The following is a 13,040-nucleotide window of genomic DNA, read 5'->3' as shown; positions in this document are numbered from 1 at the left end:
AAAAGGAGCACTTCTGCCAACTTTTGACCATACTATTAACAAAGCTTTTACTTTTCCCAAATTTGCAATTTTATAGCAGAAATTTATGCTTATTGTAATTTAAAAATCCACACAATGTAGAAACTATTTCACTTTCTAAGCACATATTTTCCCATACCGGATACATCCCAGGTCTTGATGTATTCTGCAATCTTGAGTCCTGGGGTGGTAGATGGTCAGCCAGCTGTGGCTCAGAACCAAAGTCTTTCATTTTTTGAAGCTGTTCTTTCTGTTCCCTATAAACAAATAAAATTGCCATTGTATATAAGGTCCGTTGACACCATTCCTAAATGACTATGATTAATATTAAATTAAAGAGAGAGAGAGAGAGAGAGAGACAGAGAGAGAGAGAGAGAGACACCTAAAAACTTTGTCCTATACACAGTAACCATACAGCACCCCGGGGATAATGTTCTCTTGCTTTACATAGCTAACTTATCAGTCATGTAAGACCTATAAATTATTAATAATTTACTCATCACATTTTTCTTTTATTCAAACACTCTCCTAGTATTTTTTTCAATACTCTAGAAAAATTTTGTGTATGGGTGTGTGTCAGGAATTGAACCCAGGGGTGCTTAACCACTGAGCCATATCCCCAGCCCTTTTTTATTCTGAGATAGGGTCTTGCTAAGTTGCTTTGGGCCTCACTAAATTGCTGAGGCTGGCTTTGAACTTACAATCCTCCTGTCTCAGCCTCCTGAGTTGCTGGGATTATAGGCATGAGTCACCACACACCACACCCAGCTAGAAAGGTCGTTTTTTTTTTAAAAAAACTTGGCTTGGTCTTTTTTTTTTTTTTTTTTTCTGATATTAGGGATTGAACCCAGAGGCACTCGGTTACTAAGCTACATTCCTTTAGGGTCTCACTAAGTAGCCCAGGCTAACTTGGAACTTGCAATCCTCCTGACCCAGACTCAAGAATAGATGGAATTAAAGTTGTGCACCATCAACTCCAGCTTTGCATCAGTTTTTAAAATTTGAATTAGTTGCTGTTATTTACAAAGCAAATATTTCACAGTTAATTCAAATTTTAGAGAGATCTGGTAACAGCAGGCCTGTATTTCCACACTGCAACAACTAGCTGAGTGTCTAGTTAGTGGCTGCTAATGTCAGATGAAGCAGCTCGCCATGATCCTTACGGCACTCCACTTTCACTTAACCCATTTTCACTCATTTGTCACCTGTCTGATTCTTCAGGGCATTATGGTTTATAATTCTTGCTGTAGATGGTGAGAACAACTGTCAGTCTACACCTTTAAAAACAACTCTTCATGGGGCCAGGCATGGTGGCGCATGCCTGTAATCACAGTGACTCTGGGGGCAGTAGCAGAAGGATCCAAAGTTTGAGGCCAGCCTGGGCAACTCAGCAAGATCCTGTTTCAAAAAAGGACTGGGGATATAGCTCAGTCATAAAAATGTCCCTGGGTTTTATCTCTAGTACTAGAGATTAAAAAAAAAAAAAAAAGAAAAAAGAACAAAAACAGAAACAGAAAACAAAACCAAAAAAACCCCCACTTCATATTCTTAAATATCAATTATGTAACCCTTTGTGGTTTTTCTTTAAACTTTGGTTAATTCCTTTTACTTTGCCTTATAATGCCCATTTTAAACATGAGTTACATCCACTATGACCTTTTCAGACCTTTTGCAATTTTCTGTTCTGTATAGTGTTGTGATCCAAATGGAAACAAAGTACATAAGAATATTTTCTGCCTCATAGATATTTCTTATAATATTTGTTGATTTTACACAGACACAACATAACCTATTTGTATTCAACAATGACTACTTTTATCCAACACTCAATATATTTTGTTTAATTATATTTATATTGCCTACAAGAGGTTTTTTTTTTTTTTGTTAAGGATGGTGAAGAAGCAGCACTTCTTATCTAGCATTTTTATGCAAATCAATAATGGATGAAAAAGAAATTTTAAAAAGGAGAGGAAAGAAACCCTGGCAGCTGAGCAACACCAATCAGTTTGGTGTGCTCCATAAACAACACAGATTTTAGAATCAGACAGGCTAAGTTCAAATTCTAAGTCTGCCACTTATAAGCCAAGGGAACTTAGTACCATTTGTGAAGTGAGGATGATAGTACTTATCTTTGTAGGCCTTTGAGATATAAGGATATGAAATAAGAGGATTAAATTATCAGCATAGTACCCAATACAGAGTAGGTGTCAATTAAAGATGCCTATAACATAAAAATGAATAACTAAATGTTCTACAGTATGCTTTCACATCCTTATGAATAATCCAGGAAAAATAAGTCTTTGACACTTATCATCTATTGACCAGAGAAAACTGTTTTACTGCCTGACATAGCTGGTCTTTCATCCTCTTCTAGAGTATCTTCTCTTATCACACTTTTCTAGTCCTAAGGTTTCAGGTATAAATTCAATTGGCATAATCCACAAGTGTAGGCCAGAATAGAAAAATGAAAGGAACACAATACATTAGAATCCATCAAAAGCTAACCATTAATTTATTTTCTCAAAAAAAAAAAAAAAAAAGAGCTAAAAAAGCTTACAATCCATAACTGATTCCTAAATTCCTACCTCAGGATATAGATGGTTTAAGGATTAAATGAGTTATTGAACACAGAGACTTGGTACAGTTTCTAGAAACAAGGGTACACATGCAATAAAAATTAGCTTTGTTATTATTGCTACTATATGGGAAGTACTATGTAGATACCTATACACAGTTAATTATAAATCAAGAAATCCAAATTCTACTCTCAATCTCAAGAAGAAAATATCTATTTATGTAGAAACAAGATCCTCAAGTAGAAATAATCTGCTTCCAGGTATAATGAAGACAAAACATCCCCAAAAGAAGGTATCAACAGTTAGACAAATTCAAAGACACCCCCAGGTAAACCACTCCTAGCTTCAACAAAGAAAAATACAGCACTCTCCAAAGTTATATCAAAGATTAGCAAATATGAAATCTATCAGATCTAATGAAAAAGAACAAACCACCTACTGAAAAAAGTGGAGGTTACATATGAGCTCCGTGAAAGCCAAAGCCCTAAAAAGTTGAAGTTTAACACTTGAAACATGCACAGATAAGGCATGCCAGCAACTCCAACTACAAAGGCCAAGAGTAACCATCAAGTTGCACTTCCCAGGGCATACATCTATAATTAACACAGTTCCTAAATAACCACAGTAACCTAAAACAGCAGTGGATGGCCAGAAAAACAAACTGAAAGTATGCGATAAGAAATTAAAGTAAAATGATTCCATTCAAATATATCACTTAAAAAGAGCAGTGTGAAAAATGATTTCAACTGAAAGAAATGATCTTAAGGAGTGAACTTACCGAAGCATTTTCAGTTCTTGTGCAGCTTTCAAAATGATTTCGTGCTGCCTCTGACTGAGAACCATTACCCCTCCAAGGCCTTGGTCAGAGTCTAAGTTTGCATCAGACCCCATCATTTCAGAGGAATGGTGTGAGGAGGGCATATGTTCGGCCATGGGGGAATGTCTATCCACATCAGATGGGTACCATCTGTCTGACAACCGTTCTCTTTCCCAGTCCATTCTGTCAGGAACATAATCTCGCTTTTCCCGCCATGTATCTCCTCTTTCTGGATATTCTCGAATCCTTAACTCACCCCTATCACGAAAATCTCGGTCATACCCATGTTCTCGATTTCTTTCTTCTCTCCATCTATCATCTCGATATCTATCCAAAGGTGGAAGAGGTGGGAGGGGTGGTAAAGGTGGAAGAGATGGAATATCCCGTTCACGAAACTGAGATTCTTGTTCCTCCAGTGGTCTCCCATAATCTCTGTCCCACTCATTATCCAAATTTCTATCGTATATATCCATGGGTCTTCCAATCCGATCCACATCCCTGTCCAAGTCCCTGTCCATTTCCCTACTGTAGTCCTCATCCATATCCTGATCTCTCTCCCAATCATCCCACCAAGGTCCTCGCCTATCTCCATCATGAGACCGAGATGGTGGTGCTGAGAACCTGTCCTCTCTACTGTATGGATCTAGTGTATCATCTTGATAGTCACGTTCACACTCTCTCCAGTATCTCTCTCTATCCCAGTCATCAAGTCTTTCTCGTTCCATTGGAGCATTTCTACCATCTAATGGGAACTCTTCAGGCCCTCTTTCTTCTCCATGGTTCCATGGAGCCCTAGGAGGCTCATCTCGGTGATATGGATACATCTTCTCTCCACCATCTCCTGGGTCTGGTCTGAAAGGACCTCTATCTCGACCAAAATCTGGTCTTCCCAGTCCTCTTTCCCGACTGCCAGGACCTCGAGGTGGTCCCCTTTCCCTGCTCCCAGCTCTTCGGGGTGGTACTCTCTCCCTACTTCCAGCCCTTCGAGGGGGTCCTCTCTCCTGACTGCCAGCCCTCCGAAGTGGGCCCCTTTCTCGGCTGCCAGCTCTACCCCTATCCTGGCTGCCTTGCAGACCACCTGGCATTTTCTCACGACTGCTTCCTGGCCTTACCAACCCTCTGTCCCGGCTGCCTTCTCCTCTGCAAATCTTCTCTCGACTGTCTTCTCTTCTACCCATCATCTTATCACGAAAGTCTTCTTGCTTGACCAACCCTGGTCCTCGACTGATTGCCTGCCCACGACCTCTGTTTACTAGTCCTTTGTCCCGGGTGTCTTCCATTCTGCTTTGCCCAGGACCTCTGTAAGATGAGCTGCCTCCACGGTTGCCTTCTAATCTATTATCTCTGTTATCTGGCCGAGGAAGCCCTTTATCTTGGTTGTTTTCTGAATGGGGCAGACCAATACCCAAAGGTTTAAAATCATTATCTGCAGTTAATGACGATGATGTTCCTACTGCTGCTCCTCCCTCCATGCCCCCCGCTTTTGAGGGAAAAGCAGATTGAGTAGGTACAGGTTTATTTGCAAGGGATACAGGCTGAGAAACAGCTTGGGCTTTGTCCATCTGAGTCTCCATACTTTGAGAATTCTGGTCCCAATTAGAAGGCTCTATTGCACCTTCCGAGACTTCACTTTTAGGAGGCTCTTGTTGAGAGTCGCTTAGATTCTCATTTGACTGAGCCGCCTTGGCATCCTTTACATCTGCAGCAATGGAAAATGCAGCTGATTGCATTTTAAAATTCTTCTGTTGGTTACTACTGGTGTCTGCTAATGGTTCTTTGTTTCCTGAAAGAGGTTCTGCTTGTGACTTAGGCTGCTGCTGATGTTGCTGTCCAAAAGTTGGTTTGGGGCCTTTCCACTGTGGTCCACTCTGTCGAGGACTTAGGGATGTATTGGGGGTAATATAAAATTGAGATGCTGGCCCCCGGGGAATCATTCCCCATTTGCTTTTAGTGCCCTCTGCTGGGTGACCTTCATATCTGGGTCTTGGCCCATCGGGGCGATTTCCTTCAAAACGAGGCCCTTTGGGTCTCGGTCCTTCACACCTTGACCCTAAATCCTCAAATCTTCGAGGACCATCAAATCTACAAGTAAAACAAAAGATATTACTCAAGACAGTAAAGCAGAAAAAAAAAAATTCTCCATGTAAGAATATTTAAGGCACTTCTGCCTTAGAATTTATTTATGACAATGACTCTCAGTCATCAAACAAATCCATGTCACCTATATCTTAGAACCAGTATGGTAGCAGTGTTCAGAAGGTCTTGAAAGGTTTTGGAATTCACATCAGCTTTATCTAATTCATCTCAGTATATCTCCTTCAGCAGGTCACTGATCTAATGAATTGCTAAAAAAGCAATTATAAATACTGTGCCCTGGGTAGATGGAATAGTTTACTAATTTTAAATGGAAAAAAATTAACAAGTTCTATACTAACTGAGAGAATTTTTCGAATTAAAGTATAACTACAAAACAAGTATGAGGGCTGGGGATGTAGCTCATTATTGGAGCACTTGCCTAGCATGTGCAAGGCCCTGGGTTCAATCCCCACTACAATTAAAAAAAAAAAAAAAAAAGCACAAGAACAACAAAAAAATTAAATATGAAACAAAACAAGAAACTAAAGGACAATTGGGCTGGGGTTGTAGCTCAGTGGTTGAGCACTTGCCTCACATGCATGGGGCACTGGGTTTGATCCTCAGCACCATATAAAAAAATAAAAATATTATGTCCATCTACGACTAAAAAAAAATTAAGGAACGACTTAAAAAAATTTAAGGAACTAAAGCACAATTATAAATATAGTTGGAGCTAACACTAACATCTTGATTAACAGACAAAGTCTTTTAAAAAACAGCAGCCATATATTAAGAGTATAATCTGACATTTTAAAAAGTCTGGGCAGAAGGCTGGGATTGTGGCTCAGTGGCAGAGCAATTTCCTTGCACATGTGGGGCACTGGGTTCAATCCTCAGCACCACATAAAAATAAACAAAATAAAGATATTTTTTAAAAAGTCTGGGCAGAGATGTTTTTGCTAGGGACCTACTTACTCACTGAATAAATATTTATGAATAACTGTCATCTGTGTTCTCAAAGAATTTATGATTAGATGGAAAGGGAATTTTAGTGTAAATGAATGTCAAAAGGTATAATAACTAAAGTCCACCTGCATACAAAAAGGGCAACAGTGGAGAAAATGGTCAATTCTATCCAGGAGAGAAGAGTGTGTCCAATAAAAGATTTCTAAAATTGGAAATGCTTCAAATGAGTCTTGAAAGACAAACTCTCTGAGATCAGTCTGTGTTGGAGATGAGGGGAACAAGTTGACAAGGGCATCTCAGGCTAAGGAAACAATATAAGGGAAGGCAGAGAAGCATATAGCAGTGTAGCGTGTTTGGAAGTGCAAATACATTAGCATAGCTGAAGCAAAAGGAGAGAAGAATAAAGAAAGCTGGGAAAGGGAGGAGTAGAAAGGTGGCATAGTATGAAATAAGGCAAAGAGGCAGGCAACTATCAGTCTCCAGAAGATCATTTGGAAGGCCTGTGTCACAAAGACTACATGTAATCCTCCAATACCCACTTCCTCTTTTTCTGTGGTAATAGAGCCCATTTTTAGCTGAACACAAAGGTCCACAGACTACAGACTTCTTTTCCCAACCTTTCTTGCAGCTAGAACTTGTAGTCCAGCTCTGGCCAAAGGGCAGAGAAAGAAAATGATTTATAAATCCTTCTAGGTTATCCCTATAAAGGGAAGGGCACATCCTCCTCTTCACCATTTCCTTTCTAATGCTGGCTCTGACATGGTAGTGAAGCATCCTGGAGCACTTAAACAAGAGCAACACCATAAGTGATGGAGTGAAGTAACAAATCAAAAAGAACCTCAGTTACTAAACCATCATATAAATTCTGAGAGAAAATATCTTCTACCTTGTTAAACTTATCTATGGATCTCTGTTCTGACAGATGAATTAATTCGGCTGGTAAGGAGTTTGGAATTACTTTACAAGCATTAGAGCCACTTTAATATGGTCTCACTTAAAAGACTGCTTTAGCAGAAAAAGAACAGGTGAAAGGAGGGAAAAAGTTTAAAGATATGTTCAACAATTTGGGCAAGAGAAGGTAATACCTGTTCTAATAATAAAAGGATGAAGAGGAGGGGATAAAAGTGAGGTAAAAGAAGGTAAAACTGATAGGATTTTGTAACGAGTGGGAATAAAATAATCATGGAAAAGGAAGCAGTTAGGATGATTCCAAGGTTTCTTAGATGACTAAAGGGAACTTGATGCCTTTCATGTCTTTAATGAGAACTAGGAAAGGTTTTTTATTTCGTTGTTCTGGGAAATTAATAAAGACCAAAAAATTCAGTTTCAACAATGAAACTGAAGACCAATCAATTCTGTTTCAGCAAAAGATTTAGTTCCTTGACTTTAGGCTTTACTGGCCTGAAGGTCTCAAGGGACAAATACTTCCACCAGGGAACATGACAATGTAAAGCTGAAATCACCACTTTACTTTGAAGATCTATATCAACAGGTAAAGAAGGGGGTGAGGGTTGGGGATGACTGATCCTGACTTTTGAAGTCACACCAGGGTGTGGAGGAGTATGTCTGAAATGCAAGAAATCCTCGAGGATACTTTTCAGTATTTCCATGTCCTGTAATTAAAGTCTATGGAAAAGTACCATAACCTAATCTAGACAGGACTGCTAATAGCCCAGGCCTTTCAACAGTAAAGGCAGGGCTGGGTTTTTTGTAGTTCAGTGGTACAGCACTTGCCTGGCATGTGTGAGGCACTGAGTTTGATCTTCAGCACCACATTATAAATAAATAAATAAAGATATTGTGTTCATCTTTTAAAAAGCAAAGGCAAAACTCAGGACCAGCTGAGGTACTTGCTAAGAGCAAAAGGAATAGGGAATGGGTGGCAGAAGAAGGTAGTAATAAATACCAGCTATAACTACAGGACCAGCTACAGAAATGTTTCGGGTATCTTTTCCTTAATGTGACATAAATGTGTTTAAATATATGCATTGTGTTTGTCAAATATTTTTAGTTCATTAGTGTTCTTCTTTATCATCTGACATAAGATGTTAATAAACTTTATATCTCAGTATTTAAGTTACAGAATATAAAAGAAAGAATGTGACTCATTCATAATAGTGAAAAACAACCCAATGACAAAAAAGGGATCTTATGTCTTCTTCTGGAGAAACCACTGGAGCGTTTTTGGTTGTCAAGAGATAAAAGCTTCAAATCAGAAGCAAAAATCTCCCCATGGGCCACCAGAATCAGAAACACAAAAGAAAGGGAATTCTGGGAAATGAATTTCACTCTAGCCTAGCTGACACTTCAAAAACCATCAAAAAAAATTTATACATATATAAGCCCACAATAAAAAAAAAAAAAAAAAAGATAGGTCTTCTTTTTAAATTCCGGAAGACAAAGAACAAAAATGAGTGGTAACTTATGGTGCAGAAAGAAGCTGCAATTAGAGTGCTGGTAGAGAAGGGGATAAAATCAGAATGGGCCTGCTGGCTTGACCAACAGAACCCCAAGGAGGGTCAAGATTCTCAGATACCAAGGATGCTGGAGAAAGACAGGAGTAAGCCTTGAGGCTGAAAATATGCAAATTAAAATCTATATTCAGAAACAACTAGCCTTTCCTAGCTTGAATGTCTCTAAATTCTATTAAGAGTCTCCTCTCATTAGTAGATAGTTCCTTGCCCTATCATCTAAATAAAGCAAAACCTGACAGTTGACAAGCCCCTGTGACATCCCAGATCTCTCAGTTTCTCAGGTGTCTTCTATTCTTAAATACAAATGAACAACCAAGGATCACTACTTATTTGAAGCACATCTTCAAAATGAGAAGAAGAAACCAAAGAGACATTAAATAGGACATGGATCTGAAGAAATCACAGATTAATACAAAAGGCAGGAGAGAACTTACAAAAAAAGAAAACAAATCCACTCAAATCTGTATCCTTAGAGTCTTAGAGATTGTAAAAAACCATAGAAAAATATTTTAAATTCTTAAAATAAAACAATGCAATAAAATGATAGGAAGTTAAAGTCCCTTAGAAAGCAATAACAAAAGACAAGAGACAAAGACAATCAACTCAACAGGTCCATAATACTAATAACAAGGAGTTTCAGAAATGGAAATACAGAAAACAGAAGAAAAATTAATGAAGAAATAGCATAAAGAAATTTCCCAGAGTTAAGGGACTCTAGTCTCTAGAAAGGGCCAAGTACACTTGAGTACTCAATAGAATTAATAAAACTAAAAAACGACAGTGAAATTTCAGAATATCAGAGATTAAAAAAAAAAGTTCCTGGCAGTTGAGGGGGGAAGTCACAAAAAGAAAAAAAAAAAAAAACCAGAAAAAGAATCAACCACATAATAGCTACTCTAGATAATAGAAGAAAATAAAACAATGATCCTAATGAAGCTCTGAGTTATATTCAACTACAAATTCTATCTCCACATTATTAGTCAAATATAACTAAGGCATACATAAATAGACAAATACAAGAATAAAGATACTTTCAGATATGTGAGGACTCAAAAACTTTACCTCCTGCCCACACTTCCTTAAGTAAGTTACTTAAATATGTACTCCAGGAAAAGGAGGTACTAAATTCTAACAGGAAGCCAAGAAATTCAATAAACAGTGAATTTGATCCAAGAGAATAGTCAAGGGAAATACAGTAACAGCCATATGCCAGATCTGCACAGCAAACCAACCAGCCAAGACAAAGGGATCATTAGAAAAGGAGATCATTCCATACAAACCCAAGGAAAAACCAAGCTGGTGCTTCTGGGAGTAGGGATGGAAGATTATTTTAAAGAAGAAAGGGAACTGGAAATTCTAAAAAAAAGTTATTACATCAAAAAAAATATAACCACAGTACATTACTTAGTGCTAAAATAAATAACATTCGGAAAGTAATGTAAAAATTATTGATTTGCAAAAAAAAAAGTGTTATAAATATATTGGGCTGAAGAAATTGGAGTAAGAACTAAACCGCATCTACCAGAACAGGAAGTAAATACAAAATATCTAAAATGTATAACTCAAGAAAGGAGCAGCATATTATTTAATGACAGAAAGATAATGAAAGAACAGCTTCAGAATTAAAACTGTTAAAGAATAGCTAAAGAATTTTAAAAGGGGTCTGGGAGTGTAGGTTAGTGGTAGAGTGCTTGACTAGCATGTCTGAGGCCCTGGGTTTAATCTCCAGCAAAAACAAAAACAAAACAAAATTAAAAGAGGATACCATTTGGGATGACATCTAGGTGATGTGGGCAATAGATGGCCATTTTGCTGGATTTTCAAAAAATCATGTGTATATATGTATTTGATAAAATACAAAATACATTTCTTTAAAGGACACAGAGACAGGTTAGCCCTTATCAGGAGAAGTCCTGCCTCTTTTGAGAATATAAGAAAGAAGATAACAATTTAACGAGGCCCTGAGCAACTTAGCGAGACCATCTCTTAAAAAAAAAAAAAAAATAGACACACACACACACATATATATATATATAAAGGAAGGAAGGGAGGGAGGGAGAAAGAAAAAAGAAAGAGAAGATGAGCACAATAAGTAAAAGTAAGGACAGGAAGGGAGAAATTTGGGGCCACCATCTTGATTTCCTCTGTAAGGCAGGAAGCCAAATTAAAGATAGAAAGGGAAATAAAAAATGCTCCATAGATTACAACCATAAGACTGGGATCCTAATTGGAATAAGATACTCTATGTTTGTATGTCAAAATATACTCTACTGGGCTGGGGATGTGGCTCAAGCGGTAGCGCGCTCGCCTGGCATGCGTGCGGCCCGGGTTCGATCCTCAGCACCACATACAAACAAAGATGTTGTGTCTGCCAAAAACTAAAAAAAAAAAAAAAATAAAAAATATTAAAAAAATATATATATATACTCTACTGTCATATATTTTTAAAAAATGAAAATGAAAAACAAAATATTTGCAGAGCCTGAGAAAGCAGCACGAGGGTAACTAGTCTATGCGAAGTTATGAAGACCTGATATAGCTAGCATGGGCAAAGGAGAAAGGCACTGATCAGTGACTTGTCAAAGTCACAATGCTAACAGTGGAGAACACATATTCACAGAGAGAAAAAAGTAGGCTGTTCTATGGTTTTTCATAGTTTGGTTCCTTTTCTTAAAGTTACATTTATTAATTCAAAGTACCCAGAAAAATTGTATCTTAGATCATTAAAATTGTGCAACATTTTTATTTATTTTTTTAACATTCATCTTTTAGTTGTGGTTGGACACAATATCTTTATTTATATGTGGTGCTGAGGATGGAACCCATGGCCTCGCACCCGTTAGGTGAACGCTCTACCACAACCTGAGCCACAACCCCAGCCCTAACATTTTTATTTCTATATAAAAATTTTATTAGGTTAATAAGACATAGACTACCTTTCATAATATGTAAGAGACAGTGAGAAACCTTATAAAAATATTATCTGATATTACAGATTTTGAATATAAACAACCTCCCTAAATTGTGAATTCCTTGAGAATTTTATCCATGGCTGACATTTTAGCAAAAGCAACATTTATTGAACACCTACTGTCAGGTACTGTGCTAGTACTAGAAACAGTCATACCTAACACCTCAAAGATTTCACAGTTCACAGAAGAGTAAGACAAATAAAACAATAATCAGAACAGAATTTAATATGGGACATGTATGTCTTGGTAACAAAAGTGTGTCCAATGTCTGATTTATTGAAGGGTCCCATTACACAATTCAGGAAGTTCTACCGTTGGGGGAGGAAAAATAGGGATAATAGAGCAAAAAATGACAGGAAGGGAATTCCAGATAAAGAGAAGAAAATGTGCAAAGAGGAGAGGAAAGGACAAAGGAAGAAGGCACTAAAGGTATGCAAATAAGAGAACATGATGGAAGGGTTGATAAAGTGAAATACTTTGATCTTTGTCTTCAGATAAAATTGATGATTAATAGCCCAAGGCTGTCATATTATTTTCATTTTGGGGACAGGGAAAATGTACAATCCATTTGAAATATACTTTTAACACTACATATAAATGGCAAACATTTATCACTATTGCATTTTTGAGTTTTCAAAGTTCAAAAATGTTATGAAATGACATTTATAAAATAATTTGTTTTTAGAACTTTGGAATAAATATATAAAGACAAGCTCATTAAAATTTTACATAAAAATAAGTCATCTTTACATCAATGCATCAAAATACTTATCTTTCTTTTCCTTTTTAAAAATTTTTTTAATTGTCAATAGACCTTTATTTTATTTATTTATTTATATGCAGTGCTGAGAATTAGACCCAGTGCCCTCACCCATGATAGGCAAGTGCTCCACCACTGAGCTACAATCCCAGCCCAGAAATACTGATCCTAACATTAAAAACATGTATTTGAAAAAGTAAAAACAGTAAATAAATTGCACATTGGTTAGAGTAAAACATTTGAAGTTTTAAATGTTTTGAAATTTTTGTTTATATAGTTGTTTCATAAACCCCTAAAAAATAAAAATCCTAGGGCTGAGGATGTGACTCAGTGGTAGAACACTTGCCTAAATGCACCAGGTCCTGGGTTAAATCCCCGGGG

General features: G+C 37.3%; 1 protein-coding gene across 1 annotated transcript in view; it reads right to left on the bottom strand.

Annotated features, from left to right (window-relative positions):
• The window catches only part of Ylpm1 (YLP motif containing 1), a 73,770-nt gene that overhangs the window by 35,713 nt on the left and 25,017 nt on the right, over positions 1-13,040 (bottom strand). The window contains 2 exon segments of the mRNA XM_015494002.2: positions 158-275; positions 3,373-5,493. Of these exon segments, the coding sequence (XP_015349488.1) occupies positions 158-275; positions 3,373-5,493 (2,239 nt within the window).

The sequence above is a fragment of the Marmota marmota genome, unplaced genomic scaffold (assembly GCF_001458135.2).
Source record: "Marmota marmota marmota unplaced genomic scaffold, marMar, whole genome shotgun sequence".
Lineage (NCBI taxonomy): Eukaryota > Metazoa > Chordata > Mammalia > Rodentia > Sciuridae > Marmota > Marmota marmota.
Note: the sequence above shows the minus strand (reverse complement) of the source record. Positions and strands in the feature narration are given on the sequence as shown.